The 20,429-nt window shown below is 43.8% G+C and overlaps 1 protein-coding gene across 1 annotated transcript in view; it reads left to right on the forward strand.

The window, feature by feature from the left end:
- The window catches only part of TSPAN14 (tetraspanin 14), a 46,767-nt gene extending 28,242 nt beyond the window's left edge, over window positions 1-18,525 (forward strand). Inside the window, exons 3-9 of the mRNA XM_060274990.2 lie at window positions 6,194-6,244; window positions 10,886-11,032; window positions 11,537-11,707; window positions 12,887-13,012; window positions 13,485-13,529; window positions 15,702-15,821; window positions 16,564-18,525. Coding sequence (XP_060130973.1) covers window positions 6,194-6,244; window positions 10,886-11,032; window positions 11,537-11,707; window positions 12,887-13,012; window positions 13,485-13,529; window positions 15,702-15,821; window positions 16,564-16,635 — 732 coding nt within the window. The 3' untranslated portion in view covers window positions 16,636-18,525. The remainder of the gene's footprint in view (window positions 1-6,193; window positions 6,245-10,885; window positions 11,033-11,536; window positions 11,708-12,886; window positions 13,013-13,484; window positions 13,530-15,701; window positions 15,822-16,563) is intronic.
- The last annotated feature ends 1,904 nt before the right edge of the window (window positions 18,526-20,429 follow it).

The following is a 20,429-nucleotide window of genomic DNA, read 5'->3' on the forward strand; positions in this document are numbered from 1 at the left end:
AATGTTTTAAAAAATGTTTAGGGATACTCTTATTTTGACTCAAGAAAATCACCATTTTATAGTTCAAATCGGGAAAAATAAATACAGTAAATGGACAAAAGTACAAATATTCACAAAATGTTTAGGAGAACACCCCTGCATCTCCCCAGAAAAAGCACTTCTTCTTCTTCTTCTTCTTCTTCTTCTTCTTCTTCTTCTTCTTCTTCTTCTTCTTCTTCTTATTATTATTATTATTCTTATTAACCTGAGGACTGTAGTCACCTGTGGCCACCTCCCTGGGGTGTATATGCTAGAAATGAGTGTCCCCACCCACAGTCTCTCTCTCTCACACACATACATATGTGTGTATACCCAAACATCCCCATACCCTCCAACTCCTGGTAAGAAAAATCCGGGATCAGCAGCGGCGCGGCACCGGAAGTCGCTTCTACGCATGTCTGCGTAGTGCTGCTCTGCCCGATTTCCGGTGCCCAGACATGGGCAGAGCAGCACCTGAAATCGGTTCTGCGCATGTCCAGACATGCGCAGAAGGAGCCTCCCTGGCAGGTAGGAAATCCGTGGGATTTACGGGATTTTTTTCTATTCGGGATAACAGTGGGAAACGGGTTTAAATACGGGGGTTTCCCGCGAAAAATTGGAGACTAGGCAGCTATGAACATCCCCCACTGCCCAGCTCTGTGTCTATGGCCCCCATCCCATTTTTCTGCCACCATCAAAATTGGAGAAGATTTACAGAGGGATGGGGGTGGGGCAGAAGAACGTTTATTGGGCTGGATCAGGCCCCTGGACTAGCCACTACTGTTTGAGAAATAAGAATGAGAACAAAAAGCTTCTGTGAATTGCACACCCACCCACACTGAAAGCTCAGCCCTCTGGCTAGTCTTTTTATATCAGATTGGAAAATCTGTGAGCTGAGCTGTTTGTGTGAGTTAAAAGAGTTTCCTCTCTGTGTGAGTTCCCCTCCCCTCCCTTTGCTACTTACTCATCAGCCTTTGTGGAGTTCTAATGCATGCATTCACCAGGAGATGGGGGTCTCCTGGCTTAATGCAAACAGATGTGTTTGGTGTTTACTTTTCCCTTTTCCCTTTCATCCTTATCAAAGATACCACACTTGTCAGCCATTTCCTGCTGTGCTTCTGGTTTTTAGGTTGGGATAAAGCAAGGTAGCATTGTCTGCAGAGACCATGGATAGTTCTGGCTTTCAGAAAGGTTTAGGACACAGTTGTGTCCTTTGTAAAAATATAAAAATAATCAAAGATCTGGAAATGAAAACAAGAAATCCTAAAGCAGGCTAGGAAATTAACTTTTTCTTTAAAAAGTTCATGTCACAATGCATGTGGTGTTTTGTGAGGTGTTACGTAGGGCGTGTTGAATTTCCCAACTTTCAGATTCCCAAAATGAGGAGTGCTAAAAAGGGTTGTAACATAACTTGGGAATTCAAGAAATATTTGGGTTAAAACAATATAATTTAAGTTTTGCCTGGTAAGTAAAACGTGTGTAAAATTGCATAGAAAAATGATTGTCAAGTACCTTGTGTTTATATTTTATAGTATTATTAATTTTATTTAGCATTACCTGACATTTTCAGAAGGTAAAAATAAAAATTTCCCGAAAGCAGTTTATGTGCTTCTTCATCAAATACAGACTTAGCAAGCTAAATGTTGTCCAGTCACAAAAGTAATAGCAGATTTGAATTACACCCAAAAATGTAAGACCCCCTCACTGAAGAAATTGCAAAAAATTGAGTCCTGGGTTCAGCATAATTTCTCAGCAGGGGGGCAGGTCCACTGTCCCTTAGACCTTGTGGGGGGCCAGACTATATTTTGAAAAATAAAAAATGAATGAATTCCTATGCCCCACAAATAACCCATAGATGTATTTTAAATAAAAGGACACATTCTACTCATGTAAAAACATGCTGATTCCCGGACCGTCCGTGGTCCGGATTTAGAAAGCGATTGGGCCGGATCCGGCCCCCGAGCCTTAGTTTGCCTACTCATGGTTTAAGCCCTAAAATGACACACCCCACAGGATAGTTGGCTGGTTTAATCTAAAGAGAACTGACCGAATACTCCTGGAAAATGTAACTGGATTGGATACAGAGGCGTGCATATGTTCTTTGTCAGGCTTTGGAGGTTGGAGGGGTTGGTGTTCAGCAAAACTCTCACAAAAGGCCTGTTGGTTATCTGTGGACAGAGGAGATCTGAAGATGCTGCAGTGTGTGTTTTGGGTGTGCATATTGTGCTTGGTGCAGGACCCGTATCAGCGAGGGCCAGGCAGTGTTAGAAAATTTGGTGGCGGGGGACAGTGTAGATAACGGGACCAAGTCCTCAGGGCCTCCGTCATTGCCGATCAAGCTTGCTCCTGTCTGGTTACTCTCTTGGGTTTGTGTGTTTGCCACAAAATTTTAGAAAAGTAATCAGATTTTAGAAGTTTTGGGTAGCTGTTTGGGCTCCCTCCTTTTATTGGCCCATTCTAACATGCGCATGGAACCAACCCCAGGTGATGTTCTAAGAAGGTGGAGGATGCAGAGAGAATTCTCAAGAATTCAGAAGCTGCAACAGGAATTCCTGAGAATTCTCTCTGCTTGCTTGTCTCCCAGGGTCAGCTTTAAAATCCAGCAGCAGGTCTATATTTCCATAGAGAGCGGAAGTTGAAACAGCTGTCTAAATCTTGGTAAGCTTCCCTCTGTTTTTACAGGTGCTTTTAAAGCTAGATCGTAGATGCATGTTCTGCTGTGTAAATGGAGATGACTGTTGTGCTTCTGCCCATGAGAAATATTTTTTAATAATAAAAAGTAACCCGCATTAGTTCCGTAACTACTTTTCACCCTTTTTCTAGTCTTGAGGTCTTCCGAAGCCTTGATGCTGTGTACTGGGATGAGGTTAATGGCTGCAATCCCCCTGCATCGATGTGGTGATGGTTTATGGCGGCAGAGAAGACAATGTGTCCATGGCTTGTAGTTCTAATACAGTAGTTCTCTTTTGTCCCCTCCGGGCCACACCTTCAGAATAAAAATCTGCTCACGTCACACCATTTTTTTTAATTAATAAGAAATACGTTGGGAAAACAAAAAGAAACAGCTCCTTGCCACGCTTGCTTTATAAAATAGAACACAACTACTTTATACAGTGATACCTCGCTAGACGAACGCCTCGCACAAAGAAAAACTCACAAGACGAAAGCGTTTTGTGAGTTCATTGGAGACTAATAAGACGAAGTTTCCTATGGCCGTGCTTCGCAAGACGAAGCAGGGCAGGCGCGCGAACGGGAGAGTAGCCGTCTGGTTGGGAGTGCGAATGGCGAACGGAGTGTGAACGGCTGCTGGGGAAGGAGGGAGTGGGCAGAAGTTTCCATTGTCACTCGTCGGTGCCCGCGAACCACTGGCTGCCCGTCCTCCCCGAGTAGGATGGCATGGCTGCACGGAGGCGTGCAAACGGGAGAGCGGCCGTCATTGAGCAGAGTGCAGGCTGCCGAAGCGCTCCATCCACCCCCGTCCAGTCCCACTGGCTGCCTGGTTGGGCGTGAATGGCTGGGCGTGAGCGGCCATCTAGTTGGGCGCGAATGGGTGCTGGGGAAGGAGCCTCTCCCTGGCCCTCCTCCTGCTTCCCCCTCCCCAGAGCCTTAAAAAACTTCCGGAGCGGCCGTGGTGGGTGAGGTGGCGCCTTTTTTTGCCCATAGGAACGCATTAATTAAATTTCAATGCATTCCTATGGGAAACCACGCTTCGCAAGATGAAATTACCACAACACAAAACGACTCGTGGAACAAATTAATTTCCCACGCTTCGCAAGACGAAATTACCGCAACACGAAACGACTCATGGAACCAATTAATTTCGTCTTGTGAGGTACCACTGTATTATGATCACGGGACACCCAGAAAGTATAAAACAATGCAGCTACATAGGAATGTGAATCATTCTCAAAATAGAATTATAAACTTGCCTCTTTTATATGTACCTTACGTATGTATACAAGCTCAATGGGAGGTGTGAGCTTGCTTTGGCCGGGTAATCTCATTTATATGGTGAGATTGTCCTCAGTATCTAATTTTGAAAAAGGTATCTATTTGTATTCAGCAAAAAAAAGAGGACTTGTCACTATAGTATACACTAGTATACTGTATAATACGACAGTGAAATGTTCAAATGCTCGGTTGCCCTTGAATCTCCCCACCACCCTTTCCATCCGCTCCTGCCACACCAGTGTGGTGTGCCACAACCTTTGAGAACCACTGCTCTAATGGGTGAGCTCCATACATGTGTGCATGGGTTTCTTTAGGGGGGTGGTATCTTCGCTGACCTGAATAAGTTACAGTGGACCCTCCGGATACAAACTCAATTTGTTCCAGGGGTCCGAAAAGTCCACAACAGGAGGTGCCACTTCTGCACATACGCGCGTAGTGAAGCCCAGAAATATATACAGTGTTTGGAACCCAAAAGTTACGTTACCTGAAGGTAGCGTAACCCAAGGTACCACTGTACTTCAGAATGAAAGAAGAGTCAGGATCAGACCAAAGTCTGGCATCCTGTTTCCCACCAGATTGTGTATTAATGGGAAGACCACAAGCAGGACATGAAGACAATAGCCCTCTCCTCCTGTTACTCCCCAGAGGCTGGTACTTATTCAGAGACATGCAGTCTGTGATCCTGGAGGTAGTTTTTAACTCTCCTGACTAGTAGCCATTGACAGCCAGTGTAGTGTAGTGGCTAAGAGTGGAAGACTTGTAATCTGGGGAACCGGGTTCGTGTCACCGCTCCTCCACATGCAGCTGCTGGGTGACCTTGGGCTAGTCACACTTCTCTGAAGTCTCTCAGCTCCACTCATCTCACAGAGTGTTTGTTGTGGGGGAGGAAGGGAAAGGAGAATGTTAGCCACTTTGAGACTTCTTCGGGTAGTGATAAAGCGGGATATCAAATCCAAATCCAAACTCTTCTTTCTTATGGCCCAGTCATACATTACAGTTCCACAATAAGACTTCATTTGCACTGGAATATTGCACCCTGGTTTTCCACCTCGAGCTTTTGAGATCACTAGAACATTTTCCCCTCCGAAACCGTTTGACTGGCGCTCACTTTGGCCTCATGCTGTGCGGCAGTAAATAAGCTGAACTGGCACCCAGCTGTTTTGCTTGTTGGGAGCTCAAAAATAAACAACCTTTGCTTGGGGCAGGGGGGTAAAACACATTCTTGTGTGGTGGAAATTGCAATGAAATCTATAGCTGCATTTGCTAGAGGGAAAGCAAAACTGATCAGACCTAGCACACTGTGAACAAAGTTCGGAAATTCATTACGAAGGTAACAGTTGCCTCTCCCTCACTCATGACTTCCTTCCTGTTTCATCACCTTCTCAGCTTCATCTTCTCTTCTGTTTAGGCTATTGACGGGTTTGGCATATCTGTTCCAGAGAGCACTCTCTTGTGTGTTGCAGTTTTAATATCACTACAGATGGGTGATTTCTTTTCCCCCTCCCCTCTCTAGACTGAGAATGGGGCAGGGCAGTTAGTACAATTCCATCTTTGTGCATCTGGGGATTCAGCGTATCATATGTGTAGGGGGAAAACTGGGCTCAGATGATGCTAATTCCCTCCTCTTTGGGTGTCTTTCTGTTCAGGCTTACAGTTTCCCCAGCCACTCTGGGCGGCTTGCAACAGAAATATTAAAATACACTAATTTCTTAAAGATTAAAAGCTTCCCTGAACAGGGCTGCCTTCAGATGTCCTCTAAAAGTCTGGTAGTTGTTTTTCTTTTTGACATCTGGTGGGAGGGCGTTCCACAGGGCGGGTGCCACTACCAAGAAGGCCCTCTGCCTGGTTCCCTGTAACTTGGCTTCTCACAGCGAGGGAACCGCCAGAAGGCCCTCGGCACTGGACCTCAGTGTCCGGGCAGAGCGATGGAGGTGGAGACGCTCCTTAGAGTTCCTTGGGCAATATCCTCTGTGCTTGCCTTGAGGCTTTCCACACCTGATAAACAGCAGCAGTTGTAAAACTGTCACCTGAAGCGAAATTTCAACACACCTGTGTGGCAGATGTCCTGTACCTGGTGTTTCATGATGTTGTCCCTTACTCCATCCGATTGGGGGGGGGGGGATGTGATGTACATATTGCCTCATAATGATTCTTTGTGGGTGGGGGTGCATGACCAAACAATGCTTTCCAGCATATAATAAGCATGTTACTTTTTCCTCCCTAGCTAGCCGGAGTTGCCTTTCTTGGGGCTGGTCTTTGGGCCTGGAGCGAAAAGGTAAGAAAAGTGTGACTCTTTGCTATAGAGAATTTAGCTGCTTCTCATTGAGGAGGTGCAATACGTCTCACACAGCACATGCGCTCATCCTTAGCTCACTGGCCTTTCTTATTGAAGGACAGAAATCCCAACTAGCACCGCTTTTCTGCCTCCAGGCTTATTTTCATGAGTGTGCGGCAAAATCAGCTACTTACCTGGGGGGATGCAAAGAGTCTTGCAGCATAATCCTGCCTATATCTACTCAGAAAGTCCAGCAGGGTTCCCTGGGGCTTGGTTCTAGGCATAGCTGCCAAGTCTCCCGTATTCCCCGGGAAACCCCCGTTTTTCCAGCCGTTTCCAGCTGGAAAAACGGATTTTTTTGTTTCCCCCCGGTTTACTTACTGGCCGGGGGAGGCTCCTTCTGCGCATGTCTGGAGTCTTTGGACATGCGCAGATACGATTTCTGGTGCGGCGGCCATTTTGGAACTGGGTGGAGCAGGCTCAGAAGCGACTTCCGATGCTGCTCTGCCCAGTTCCAAAATGGCGGCAGCGCTACTTCCGGTCTGCCGATCCCTTATTTTTCCGGCAAGAACTTGGCAGGTATGGTTCTAGGGGGGAAGCCTTAGGTTGGAACCCTCTATACCAGGCATGTCAAACCTGCGGCCCTCCAGATGTTTTGGCCTACAACTCCCATGATCCCTAGCTAGCAGGACCACTGGTTGGGGAAGATGGGAATTGTAGTCCAAAACATCTGGAGGGCCGCAGGTTTGACATGCCTGCTCTATACAATTCCTGGGAGCAAGTTCCTTTTGGCTTACTTCTGAATACGCTGCCAGGCCCCAGGTAGGCATATAAGTGGGGAAGCCATGCCATCTCATCACCTCCACACCCAACCTGGGCTGCTGATTTCGGTGGAGGTAATATCTATATCCTGCCTCCCTCTTGGGTGACTTTGGCTATATATAGTTGTTACTGGGGCAGATCTCCCATGTTGCTTTGAATGAAAGCTTGGGAGGGTAGGTACCTAGCTTCCTAAATTTATTGTTAGCTGGCATGTCTTGCCTAATTCTGCACCTGGTTTGTCTTCCACCCCACCCTTATGCGATGAGGTGCTGCAGAAGAGATTTTGACACCAGGAAGTCTGATACGGCAAAATGAAGCAGCAAGGTTGGAAACGTAATCATGTGTCTGAATAGCAGCTGAACACCTTCAGCTTCTAGGGCAGTGGTTCTCAACCTTTCTCTCTCTCTCTCCGAGCCACACTTTTAGAAAAAAAAGTTGCTCATGGTCACACCGAATTTTTTTATTGATAAGAAATACATTGGGAAACAAAAAGTGCTTGATTTATAAAATGGAACACAACTGCTTTATAATCCCAGAAGTATAAAACAATGCAGCTACATAAGAACATGAGTCATTAAAAAAACCCAACACTAATTATAAAAGAACCTCTAACATGTATACCTTAAGTATGTTTGAGATGTATGAGCTTTCTTTTGCCGGGTAATCTCATTTATACTAGGCCTAAATTTGAAGCAAACACACAGAAGCCTTTCTCTTTTCTGCTCTTTCATATTTGTCAGGGTTGAAAATCCCTGCTCACAACAGTATGTTGTGGACAACTATATAAGAGTAGCCTTTGCTCTTGCAGAGAGGCGTGGATACTATTTCTGGTTGTATATTTGAGAAAAATTATTTGGATTCTACACTGTCCTATACTACATTGTTATATTTCTTGAATTTTCCCACCACACTTGCCACCCTCTCCTGCCACGCCCTTTGAGAACCACTGCCTTAGTCTATATGCAAGTTTCAGCAAGGGAAAACCACAAGTTCTGTGTTAGAATGAAAAAGCAGAGATTCCTGCTCCCCCTTCTGCACTCCTGCTGCCTCTGTGGGGCTTGGTTTGAAGATGACAATGGCAGCCCTTTTGCCCAACATCCTTTCTGAATTCTGAATTCCTTGTGCTAAGGTAATCCCTTTTTAAAATGGGGTCCTTTTTTTACATGATTGTAGGTTCTGAATTTGTTAGACATGCTGGCTGTTCTGCAGTCAACCGTAGGGTGATGGCGAGATTTGCAGGTCAGGACGGGGAAAGAGGAGGCAAGGGGATATTTGGCGGATTTACATTTAACTTCTAAATGATAGGCTATTTCTGAAGCCTCATGCAAAATGGGCAGAGTTCCAGAAAAAAAATAGTTGCTATGGTACCCTTTCTCCTCCAAGGACTGACTTAACACACACACACAAGTTCTGTAGGAGGGACGCATCATATGGCTGTTACCCACACCAAAAATCAGCAGCCCAGATTTGGCCATTTTAATTGGGCAGGCTGTTGATCTTCAGGGCCCTGGAACCTGAAATTGTTTTCTTCTGCTTAGTAATGAAAATGTTTTATTGCATTTAATGTTAATCTTTTGGGTTTGGGGTTTTCTGGTTTTGCTATTTGTATTCAGCTGCCAAGTTTTATTAGTTAGCCTGCTTTACGCTACCCCTCCCAATCCCTCAGCCGCAAACTGTTCCCAGGTAAACAGTCTCACAGAGAAAATACAACCTGTGAACTGCTGCTCTTGAGATCCTTTGGCTGCGATTTGTTGCCACTCCAAAGGCGCCTTCTGAACCATTGCAACCATAGAAATTGCAGTGGAGTATATTCAGGAAGTGGGTTTATCAATGTATGATTTATTAGGAGAGTGGAGCAGGGATGAAGACAGGAAGAGAAGCAATTCTGAATGAGAAAATGGGGGTGTTCCATAGCCAAACTATGGGCATTTTTACCTGTGATATTGTGACAGGTAGTATGCAGAAAAAATTCAACATCAACTTCGTTGGCCTGGTCATGTTGTGCAGATGCCTGGTTATCGTCTTCCAAAGCAACTACTGTACTCTATTCCGAACTTAAAAATGGAAAGCGTAATGCTGGTGGTCAACAAAAGAGGTTTAAAGACTGTCTCATGGCAAATCTGAAAAAATGTACTGTAGTATAAACACCGACAACTGGGAAACACTTGCCTGTGAGCGCTCCAATTGGAGAACAGACTTTACCAAAGGTGTCATGGGCTTTGAAGACACTTGAACTCAGGATGTAAGGGAGAAACATGCTAAGAGGAAGGCACGCTTGGCAAATCCACGCTGTGATCAACTCCTGCCCGGAAACCGATGTCTCCATTGTGGAAGGACGTGTGGATCCAGAATTGGCCTCCACAGTCACTTACGTCCTCATTGTTAAAACCATGTTTATGGAAGACAATCTTACTCAGCTACGAGGGATCGCCAAAGAAGAAGAAGACTTGAGAACAGACGTGGGCAGAAGGTAGATTGGGATTTGCTGTCAGCCCCCTGATCCAACAGGGCTTCTCCGTATGCGCTCATGCATTCCAAAGAACTCTCAGTGGGTTGGATCAAAAAGTGCCTTTCCGCTTGGGAAAGGTCCCTTTTGCTCACCGAACGACTCCTGGATGTTGCAAAGAGTTTTGCGTGGTAAAGGTGAACCCCAACCCAAAGTTGCTTCTCCACTTGTGCAAGGAGAATCGCAAAAACCGCTATGGAGCTGCCACCCTGGTATTAAAGGTTGCACAAGGCTTTCCAGGGTGTTTCTTTTTCATTGCCACTTCCTGTTATCTGGATCTGTGTGTGTGTTTTAAAAAACCAAAGCGCTTTGTGTCGCACAAATGAAACACTTGTCCTGTCTCTGACCATCCAATCTAATGTATTAGTAGCTGGTGAGTTGGTTTTAAAAGGAAACGCAATGCTAATTCCCGTGAAGTAGCTCATATTTGAATGATGCTACGAATCACTGTTTCAGAGAACTATCTGCTCACATTTCTTAAATTCTTTCTGAAACTCCTAGTCATTGTGATGTGTCCCCTCCCCCCCCCCAAAGTTTAGAAAAACTTTCCTGAGGGCATATACCTGATGGGAGCACCTCAAACACCTATAAATAAAGGCATATTTGAAATGTAAATATCCAGATGTCAGAAAGATAATAATAATAATAATAATTAATACCCCAGTGTTGCAGTAAACAGTTATTACGTTGATAGTTATTTAATCCGCCCAGAAATGATGCAGTTTTGTCTCAGGTGCAGGAAAATGACTGCATGGGGGTCTTTAGGCTGAAAGCTGTGTCCAAATCAGAAATAAAAATCATTTTGCAGCTCCTCATTCTGTTAGTGCCACCTAGTGGAAGCCTGCTTGGCTGCAAGGTCCTTAGATATGTTGGCAGAACCTGATATTTAGGGATGTTTCCTGATGACAAATTCAGAAGTGTGTACCTTGACAAAAGAGCTGAGGCCAGCCCAGGCTCCCTTCATGCATGTAGCCGTTTGATGCTATTTAAAATTTAGTAATTAAAAATATAGTAAGTGAAATGACCTTAAGTCTTATTCAAATATTTTTCCTTGCGGTATGCGGGGTTATTGCAATTAAATACCCTGTGAGGTGACTGACATAACCCCCACCCCTAACATTTAATGGAAATTAAATTGCACCGAGCCTTTTATGCATGCAATGTACATCCTTCTTTGATGCAGGCCTGCTTTTGAATTCTGTTTTGAGGTATATGGTATCCTTGCAGTAGAATGCTAGGAAGCTTTAATTCGTTAAAGTCATAACTTTACAAGGAACAGGTTCTCACTCTTTATCGTTTTTGCTTCGTTTTAGGGGGTGCTCAATGACATATCCAAAATGACCCGCCTCCACGGCTTTGACCCTGTGGTCCTTATCCTGTTTGTTGGCGGGGTAATGTTCATTCTGGGATTTGCTGGCTGTGTAGGAGCCCTGCGGGAGAACATCTGCCTCCTGAAATTCGTAAGTAATTGGATTGTTGGGTGTGTGTTTTGCTAGCCAAGAAGTGTCCCCATTATTTTATTTACACCCCGCCCTTGCTCCTGGATAAACCCAGGGTGGCAGACACAGCAGTCATAAAACATTTTAAAAGATGATGGCAGATGATGACTGTGGAAGCTCAGGCTCAATGACCCGGGTCTGCACTAAGAGACAGCCAAGATAGTTTCTGGCCTCTTCAGCAGCCTTGGTTTTTGTAGCTGGAGTCAGTCAGAGCCCCACCCTCTCAGGCCAGGTGGGAAATGGCCTGCAAGGTAGGGAGCAGGTCTTCCGGGACTCACAGGCAATATGGTTAATTAAGATAACTTTACAAAATCTGAGCTATCCTATATCTAAGGTCTTCTTGAGGGATTTCAAGGTCCCCTGGAACATTGTTGGAGAACTACTGGCTGGTTTCTGTTTGGAGCAGAATCTCATTCTCTCTCCCCACCCCCCACCCCCACCCCCACCCCCCGCTTTGTTTTGCAGTTCTGTGGCACAATTGTGCTAATATTTCTCTTGGAGTTGGCAGCAGCTGTCCTGGCTTTCTTGTTCCAAGACTGGGTGAGGGACCGGGTGGAGACGTTTTTCAAGAACAACATTAAGTCTTACCGAGATGACATTGACCTGCAGAACCTCATTGACTCGTTGCAGAAAATGGTAAGCTGCTTTGAGAAAACTGCTTGGCCTTTTAATTGGGAAAACAGTAGTGAGTTAGGGTCTTTAGAAAGTTCTTGGGGAAGAAAATGAACTGCTTGTAAACATGAAGCATGTTTTGGATTCCCTGAAGAATTTTACCATGAAGGATGAATGGAAGTTGTGATCTTCTAGAACAGGCTTCCTCAACCTCGGCTCTCCAGATGTTTTTGGCCTACAACTCCCATGATCCTTAGCAAGCAGGACCAGTGGTCAGGGATGATGGTAATTGTAGTCTCAGAACATCTGGAGGGCCGAGGTTGAGGAAGCCTGTTCTAGAAGCTTTGCCCTGACATGTGTCGAATATGCAGGAACCAGTTTACATGGAAGGCCTATTCAGATATTTGACCACTTCTCTCTGCAGTCTTGAATTCAGCAACACATATGTCATGCGAACACATTGTACGCTTTATTTCTTGACATAAGATCTCTCTGTCCAGCAGCTGTGCCATCCCAATCAAATAAACAGAAACATAGAATGTGCTCACGGTTTAGCGACAATGGGAATGCTACATAATCCCCCCCCCAAAAAAAACGCTTCTGTGTATTTTGTTCATAAAACAGGTGTGATAGTTGGGTTTGCCACCCCAGGGAGTGGCTGCACTAAATCCTAAAAAAACAAAAACACCCCAAAAGAGTCTTTTAAATTCCCAGTATATAAAAATTACGAGAGAGAGAGAGAGAGAGAGAGAGAGAGAGAGAGAGAGAGAAGAATACTAAAACAAAATCCCAACCCGCCCCCCTCCAGGACAGATCGAACTAGTTAAGTTTGCCAAAGTCCAGTCTGTGATTTCAGTAGTTGCCATTCTTCATGATTATCAGTGAATTATTTTATAACAGGATGCCCTATTTCAACAAAATCACCTACATCATCCATATGATTCATAGAATCATAGAGTTGGAAGAGACCACAAGGGCCATCCAGTCCAACCCCCTGCCAAGCAGGAAACACCATCAAAGCATTCTTGACATATGCCTGTCAAGCCTCTTCCTAAAGACCTCCAAAGAAGGAGATTCCACCACACTCCTTGGCAGCAAATTCCACTACATTCAATGCATGTAATCTCTTGGTTGATTTTTCTGATACAGGTACTGAATCCTTTGGCACACCCCTTGTCTAACCGAGTGATTTATCTATTGCAGAATAACTGTTGTGGTGCTCAGGAGCCAAACGACTGGAACCTTAACATATACTTCAACTGCAGTAGCACAAGCAAGAGCCGTGAGAGATGCGGGGTTCCTTTTTCCTGCTGCATCCAAGATCCTGCCGTGAGATATTTCCTGTCGTCTTAGTTCTGCATTAATACTGGCGCTCAGAAAAAGGAAGTGTTTCCTGAACTGAGCACGTAAACTGTCCTCTAAAGTCTTGACTGCGCGCTGCTTCGCAAAGGACCCTTAATACTGATTTAAAATAAGAAATGCATCCAAATGAGAGCCAGTGTAGTGTAGTGGTTAAGAGCGGTAAACTCGTAATCTGGGGAACTGGGTTCACGTCTCCGCTCCTCCACATGCAGCTGCTGGGTGACCTTGGGCTAGTCACACTTCTTTGAAGTCTCTCAGCCCCACTCACCTCACAGAGTGTTTGTTGTGGGGGAGGAAGGGAAAAGAGATTGTGAGCTGCTTTGAGACTCCTTCGGGTAGTGATAAAGCGGGATATCAAATCCAAACTCTTCTTCTCTTCTTCAAATCTTGGCATGTTTGATAAGCTATATTGACACCACTGTTTTTCCTCTCTCTCCAGCAAAAGGTTGTGAACACACAGTGTGGCTATGATGTAAGAAATCTGGTGAGTGTTTTTGATGTTGCTGTTTGTCTCATATATCACCCTCCCACCCCCAGTTTTGCTTTCCCACAAGGGAGTAGGAGCTAGGGCCACTGTGAAAGGAAGCATCGGGCAATTAAACTTGGTAAATTCTTGAGGCAAGAAACTAGAATAGGAGGCAAGAAGTATTATGCCATATCAGTAGCCTTTCCAGAACTATGTTGGAAACCATAGTTGGCCAAGGCTAGTGTCTTCCCAATACAGTCGTACCTTGGTTCTCGAATGGAATCCGTTCCGGAAGTCTGTTCGACTTTTGAAAACCAAGGTACGGCTTTCGATTGGCTGCAGGAGCCTCCTGCACTCAGTTGGAAGCCGTGGAAGCTGCATCGAACGTTTGGCTTCCAAAAAACGTTCACAAACCGGAACACTCACTTCGGGTTTGCGGCGTTTGGGAGCCAAAACGTTTGAGTTGCAAGGCGTTCGAGAACCAAGGTACGACTGTACTTCTTTGTTAAGATGCCCTTGGCATGTACTTGCAATCTGGAGGAGTTTCTGATCTGATCTCCCAAGTCTCCATCCCAGTGCGCTGTTACCAAACTGGAAATGACAATAAAATAACAGGACGTGGGTTTTTTTGGTGCGCTAAGATGTTCAGTTCTTTCTTGCAACGTATCAGAGAGCAGGGGCTGCCTGCTTCTCCAAATTCCTTTCACTCCTATTAGGACTGGGCAATAGCTCAATATGTCGTCCAAAACCGGTTTAAAGTCCATATTGTGATAATGGTTTTATAGTTTTTGACTTGGCAATATATCATGAATCGTGGTGTGTGTGTGTGCATGCGCTATGTAGAAACTGCAATGTGGCGAAAACTGAAGCCAGCTTATGCCCCTACATGGCTCCATCCTTATTTCAGACATTGTGATATATCAGTATATCACAGTGTTTGGGAGCTATATAAAGTAGCCTTGGACAAATTACACCCTTACCTGTAAGATATCATGTCAAATTAGCCTGGTGAGTTAAGATTGGCTCACAGGCCAGAGGTTGCTCACCCCTGGTCTAGAGATGAAGGTCTCTTCTCTTGCCCGAGCGAACAGCATGACCCTGTCAAAGGTTGAAGGGGGTCTGAAAGTGCAAATGGATTTTTAGCATAATTTACAATGGACACTACAAACTCGGGGAATAACTTCCCAGTGGAAAATGTGATTATCCTGTAAAAAAAAAAGAAGCAGCGCAGAAGCGGAAACAACTATTGAAGTACTGGTGTCTGTTGGAAACTTTGTTCTGGATGAGTTTGAATAGCAAATTGGTTGGCCAGACGATGCAGTATGATATTCATTAGTATGAAATCCTTTTCTTTAAAAGTTGTTTGGGGGGGACGACGACGACTTCTTTGACGTTTGTCTTCCCTGCAAATGATGATAAATGTTGTGTTGAAAAGAAACAATTAGGATGTTTCCACAGCTAAGTGTAAATTTCTTTGGGCACTACAACTTTCCTCACAGACTTGAAGTGGGCTGCAACTTATGAATGCATAGTCAACTGAAATATGCACAAGGTCTTGTTTGGAGGCATTTATTTGTGGGTGTCTAGCAATTAATTTTCACATGTTACATTGGTCACGTTACATTAGTCACAGGTTAAATGTAAGAGAACATCCCCCCCCCCAATAAACATTACCAAAAGTTTGACACGTCCCCATATTAGCTCTTTATGAATATTGTAGCAGGTGGATTATATTCATTGATACTTTTAGAGAAACCAATTCTCCAAGTTACAGATAAATGCCTGAGGTTGCAAAAATATTACATTGGTCATATCTTTTAAAACACAATCAAAAGAGAGCATTTTTAAAATACCTGTGACATACTTCTTTATTCTTTCTGTAGCCACAAATCTAAAGAGGTGGCTAAATAAGATTTTCATTGGTTATCTTTCACTGTTACAGTGAAGACAGCAAGAGAGCAAAAATAGCAGAATAGATTATGCAAAGTAAGAGATTTTGCCATTTGATACTGGTTGTAGAACCTAGCTTTTCTAGGTGCAGAATTTTAATTGTTTTTAGTTCAGCCCTGCCCATAGCAAGGAGATTCCAGTTTTGTTGTCCTTGGTTTTCTTAAAAAGAGGTAGTAACAAAAAGAAAATACATGTGAAGTTTTCTCTCTCTCCTGACTCCTCTTATTTTTTTCTTTCTAGCCTGTATCTGCTTGGGGAGAACGGATTTATACCAGGGGCTGCATCCCTGCTCTGGAAGCTTGGTTGCCCCGGAATATTTACATCGTGGCAGGAATTTTTGTAGCAATTTCATTATTGCAGGTGAGTTCCTGTTGGCCTGTTGAAGTAGCAAATATTATTTCTTACCCAATGATTAGATCTGTCTACTATTACAGTGTTTGGGTGATGAAGAGACAAATTGTTAGAGACAAATATTTGTGCAAAAAATACCATTTGGTGTTCCCATGAATAGAGTTGCTAGCTTCAGATTTCAAATATAGCAGCACTAACAGAAAACAGTTTTGCTGTTTGGACCAGTAAAATCCAGGCTGGTTAGTAGCCTGAGCGTGTTTTTCTGTTCCTCACCCCTACCTGCCCGCCCACTTAGATCAAGAAAATTGCTGTATGTTTTGGTTTGAGTGTCGTTCTCTTCCCTGCCCCACATCCTTGCTCAGCTGTTAATTGTCTTCTAAAGGAAAATAGAGGAATGAATATGTTGTGTTGACTGAGCAGCTATGCTCACAAATCTCAGTCCTGCAAAGCAATTGTAATAGTTTTCCAACTTGTAATGTGGACAGTGCTTTTCAGTGGAAGAAAGCAGCACAAACCTCATTGGTTCCAAACCACTTAAATACCCAACCTATTTTTCCAGGGCTAAATAGTTCTGCAATATCTCAGCACTGTTGATGAGGACTTCAGTTATTTCCAGGCTAGTTTGAAACAGGCTAGCAAAGGAGCCAGAATTTGCACTGTTTTGTTATTTTCATAAAGAACACCAGACTGTTAAAACATGTTCTTTCTTATAAATAGTGCTTGTTTTATCTTGTCTTTTCTTCTTTGTTAGATATTTGGGATTTTCCTAGCCAGGACACTGATTTGCGACATTGAAGCTGTGAAGGCAGGTTACCATTTCTGAAGACAAGATCATCTGTAAAGACAAATCAGTCGTCCGTTGTCGCCCCCCCCCCCCCCCCCGGCTGCTCTTGCTGTGAGAGCAAGGAGAAAAGAAACGAAACCGGAGATCTAGAAAAGTATTGATACAACTAGAGCGTAAAGCCATAATATACCACTTAAACAAACAAACAAAAAACATAGTTGGATGCTATCCTACTTCAAGCTGGAGCTGAAGAACCTGCTCCTCTTCTCGCCTGGCTAATGAACAGTTTTACAATGCTGACCTCTCGGAAAGAAGGCTATTTATCTTCATCCTTCTGTGCACAGATGTGAAATTGCGGCAGGCACCAATGGAGCGTGCTAGACGCTCCTACCTGAAAGCTACTACTGTCTAAGGACCGTTGCCTTAGTTTTCCTTTTACAGTAGTTCCTTAGAGGTTAGACTCGTTACATTCCAAAAGTTGGCCAGTGCCTAGAAGACAGCCCCACGATGCCAAATGATTGCATCTTGGGTGGGGTTGGGGAAGATACACGAAATGCCTTTAAATATGGAAAACTTGTTCAGGGAATGTTGTGCCTGTTGAGAGTCTGAAGCATGCACTGTGTGAGTGTTTTAAATGAGAGCCATGTTTGTACAGTGTTGCCGGAGGTTGTTTTTTTTGTTTTTAAGGGGGGGGGCATGTCACGTGCGGGAAATCAAGTGAACAGAAGGGAGGGATTTCCTCTTATTCAGGCCAGATCTAATGTGTCCATTTTTATGCTAGAGATCTGGAGAGAACACTGGAGATATTTCAAAAGGACTTGCCTTACCTACCAGGATTTGTATAGTAAAAGTCAATTGTACGTTCAGCAGCATCAGACCACAGGCCTCCTTTGGAAAGGTCAAGGCTGACTTCTCACGCCACGTCTCCTTTTTAATACGGCGTTATTTATAGACATTTGAACAAGGAAATGTGTCTGCTTACAGTTTTGCTAACGTTACTTCATATAGTAGTAGTTCGTAAAGCCATTTATCCGTTGGGACTGAAGTTTCTCGTTTTTCTAGATACCTGGAGGCATACTTCTTTGGAGCCGACCACATTTCTATCTATCTTTTTTGTGGCAGTGAAAAATGAATATGCTAAAGTCTCCTAGGTATGTGTAAATAATTGGATGTATTGGATGTTCAGGGGTATTTGCAAAGCTCTTTAAAAGTGGTCATTTCCACTTCATGTATGGCAAATAGATGTTCTTACGCTTGTCAGGTTGCGGCCCGTATCAGAGCAAGGTCCCACGGCCAGCCTGCACACAGCTTGTGACTCACCGAGCTGAAAAGAGCCCATCGGCCAGATAGGGATGCTGATCTGATAACACAATGCTTTGATTAAAACAGGCGAGTTGCTAGGGAAGCTGCTGTAAGTTGCTTTATATAGGTGGTGGGCTGCATTCTGCTTGGTGGAGCATAAGCCAGCTAGACCTACTCTAGAGCCTGCCATAAAGAGGTGGTTTGTCACCGAGAGTGGAAAAAGTGTTAATTTCTCTTTTCAGGATTTTGGCCTCATGGGCTTTCTTTTATGCAAGCTGTTTTAATATGACCCTCATTGAAATGGGTGGCACGTGCCTTTAGAGTTTTCAACCATCCTTCATAGCCATTCCACATAAATGCCTGTGTAGAACACAGTTCCGAACAGTGAAGTCAACAATGTGTTTTTTTGGGGAGGCCCTAGAAAACTCTCCTTTGGATTCTTCCTGACAAAGGACTGAACTTTGGTTGAACTGCTTCTGAGGTTGCCTGATTTTCTTCTTCTTCAGGGACTGCAGACTTGTCTACACTGCCTAACCATCTTTTATAAAGTCTGTATTTGTGTAATTTTTGTAAGATTTTTTTTTTACTGCATGTAGAATAAGCAGCAGCAACAAAAAGCAAACTCTCTCTGTGTGTGTCTCCTTCATTTAAAGTGGAACATTCCTCTGGCAGAAACATCAGGCAATGCCTGATTTGTGCAGGGGTTGTGTTCTGGTCATCTTATGTGACGGCAGAGCACATATACACCTACTTGCCCTACCCCCTCTGCACCCCGTTATACCTGCTTTTCCTGCTACTTCTGGGTTTACAGCGATGCTCATGAGCATGATTGCACACAAAGTGCTCGTTGCCTGTTTTTTTTTTAAAAAAAACAACAACCTGAATTTTAAACAACCTTTATCTTGAAAATGTATGAGCCCATTTTCATGGACTAACCAAGCTAATGTGCAGAGATCTAAAACTGCCCTTAGTACAGTGGTACTTGGTTCTCAAACTTAATCCGTTCTGGCAGTCCGTTCCAAAACCAAAACGTTCCCAAACCAAGGTGCTCTTTCCCATAGAAAGTAATGCAAAACGGATTAATCTGTTCCAGACTTTGAAAAACAACCCCTGAAACAGCAATTTAACAAGAATTTTGCTATCCAACGAGACCATTGATCCATAAAATGAAAGCAATAATCCATGTACTGTACTATAAAAGAAACAATACAGTATTGTAGATGATGAAAATTAAAATTAATTTTTTTTTCTTACCTGCACTGATGATATTCACTGTTTGGATGGGGGCTTTTATCCATTTCCGCAGTCACACAATCAATCAATCAATCAGTAGCTGAACTGGGTTTCACACAGTCACAAAAACAAATTAACCCCAAAAGCCTCAAAAATAAAAATGCAAAATAGCAAAAACAAAAGCACTAAACTTAATCCGTTCCAGAAGCCTGTTTGACTTCCAAAATGTTCGAAAACCAAGGTGCAGCTCCTGATTGATGCAGGTGCCCCGGAAACAATAGCCAACAGCCGCATTGGATGTTCGGCTTCCGAACATCATTTGAAAACCGGAACACTTACTTCCGGGTTTTTGGTGTTTGAGAACCAAGATACCACTGTAATTTGCTAACATGGAGAAAAGCTGTTTTTACAAGATGATGGGATGCAAAACCATCTTACAAGTTGTGTTTCCTGGGAATTTTTGGTTCTCCCAAAGAGAGATGGTGACTGGAGGTGTTTCTGCCTTTGTGATCCAGTAGTAGGACCTCCCCAGGCATGTGTAAAGACTCTTCTGTGATAGCTCAGATAACAGACTCTTTCCAGAGAGTGCCGATGAGCCTCTCCGCTTTATGTTTACTATACTCTCTTCCTGTAGTTGGGAAAAATGACTACGTGCTGATTTTGTTTTTAGGAAACAGTTGGATTCCTGCTTACTGATTTATGTTCTTATGCTGGACTCTTTTTCAGTTTGCCCCAGGTAATAAACTCATACAGTGAACTCTGCATAACTTAAACCCCCCCACAGCAAGCCATTTGGTGGCATGAAGTTTGAACAAAGGATGCAGGAGACTTGCAAATGAGAATGCTTCTAAGTCATATGGAGGAAAACTTCCGTGTCTCCAGCTAGCAAAGAAGAAGCCATAATAGCCTGTGAGAGTTAAAGAGCCAGCAGGCAAATTCCTTGACTGATGAATATCAAGTAGCACTGTGGATTTAGCAGCCTAAAAGACCTCCCCCTAGCACATTTTTTGCTTGCTGGAAGGCATATCTGGACACAATCCCTAGGAAGCTTTTCCTGAACAAATCGCATTGTGCTGAATGAGAGTTGCACAAGAAAGATTTTTAATGGGTTGTGGATGTGCACACAAATGGCCCACTTTCTCTCTTTTCAAGCTTGTCATCTCAAAGGTGCAATAGTAGTGATCATACAAATTTCTGATTAGGAGAACACCTCCCCCCAGTTTAGAGGCAAACCTCAAACAAAATGAATGTTTTTAAAATTATCCTGCAGTTATATATAATAATAATAATATTGGGCG

This window comes from Zootoca vivipara, chromosome 5 (assembly GCF_965207765.1).
Source record: "Zootoca vivipara chromosome 5, rZooViv2.hap1.1, whole genome shotgun sequence".
In the NCBI taxonomy this organism is placed as follows: Eukaryota; Metazoa; Chordata; class Lepidosauria; order Squamata; family Lacertidae; genus Zootoca; species Zootoca vivipara.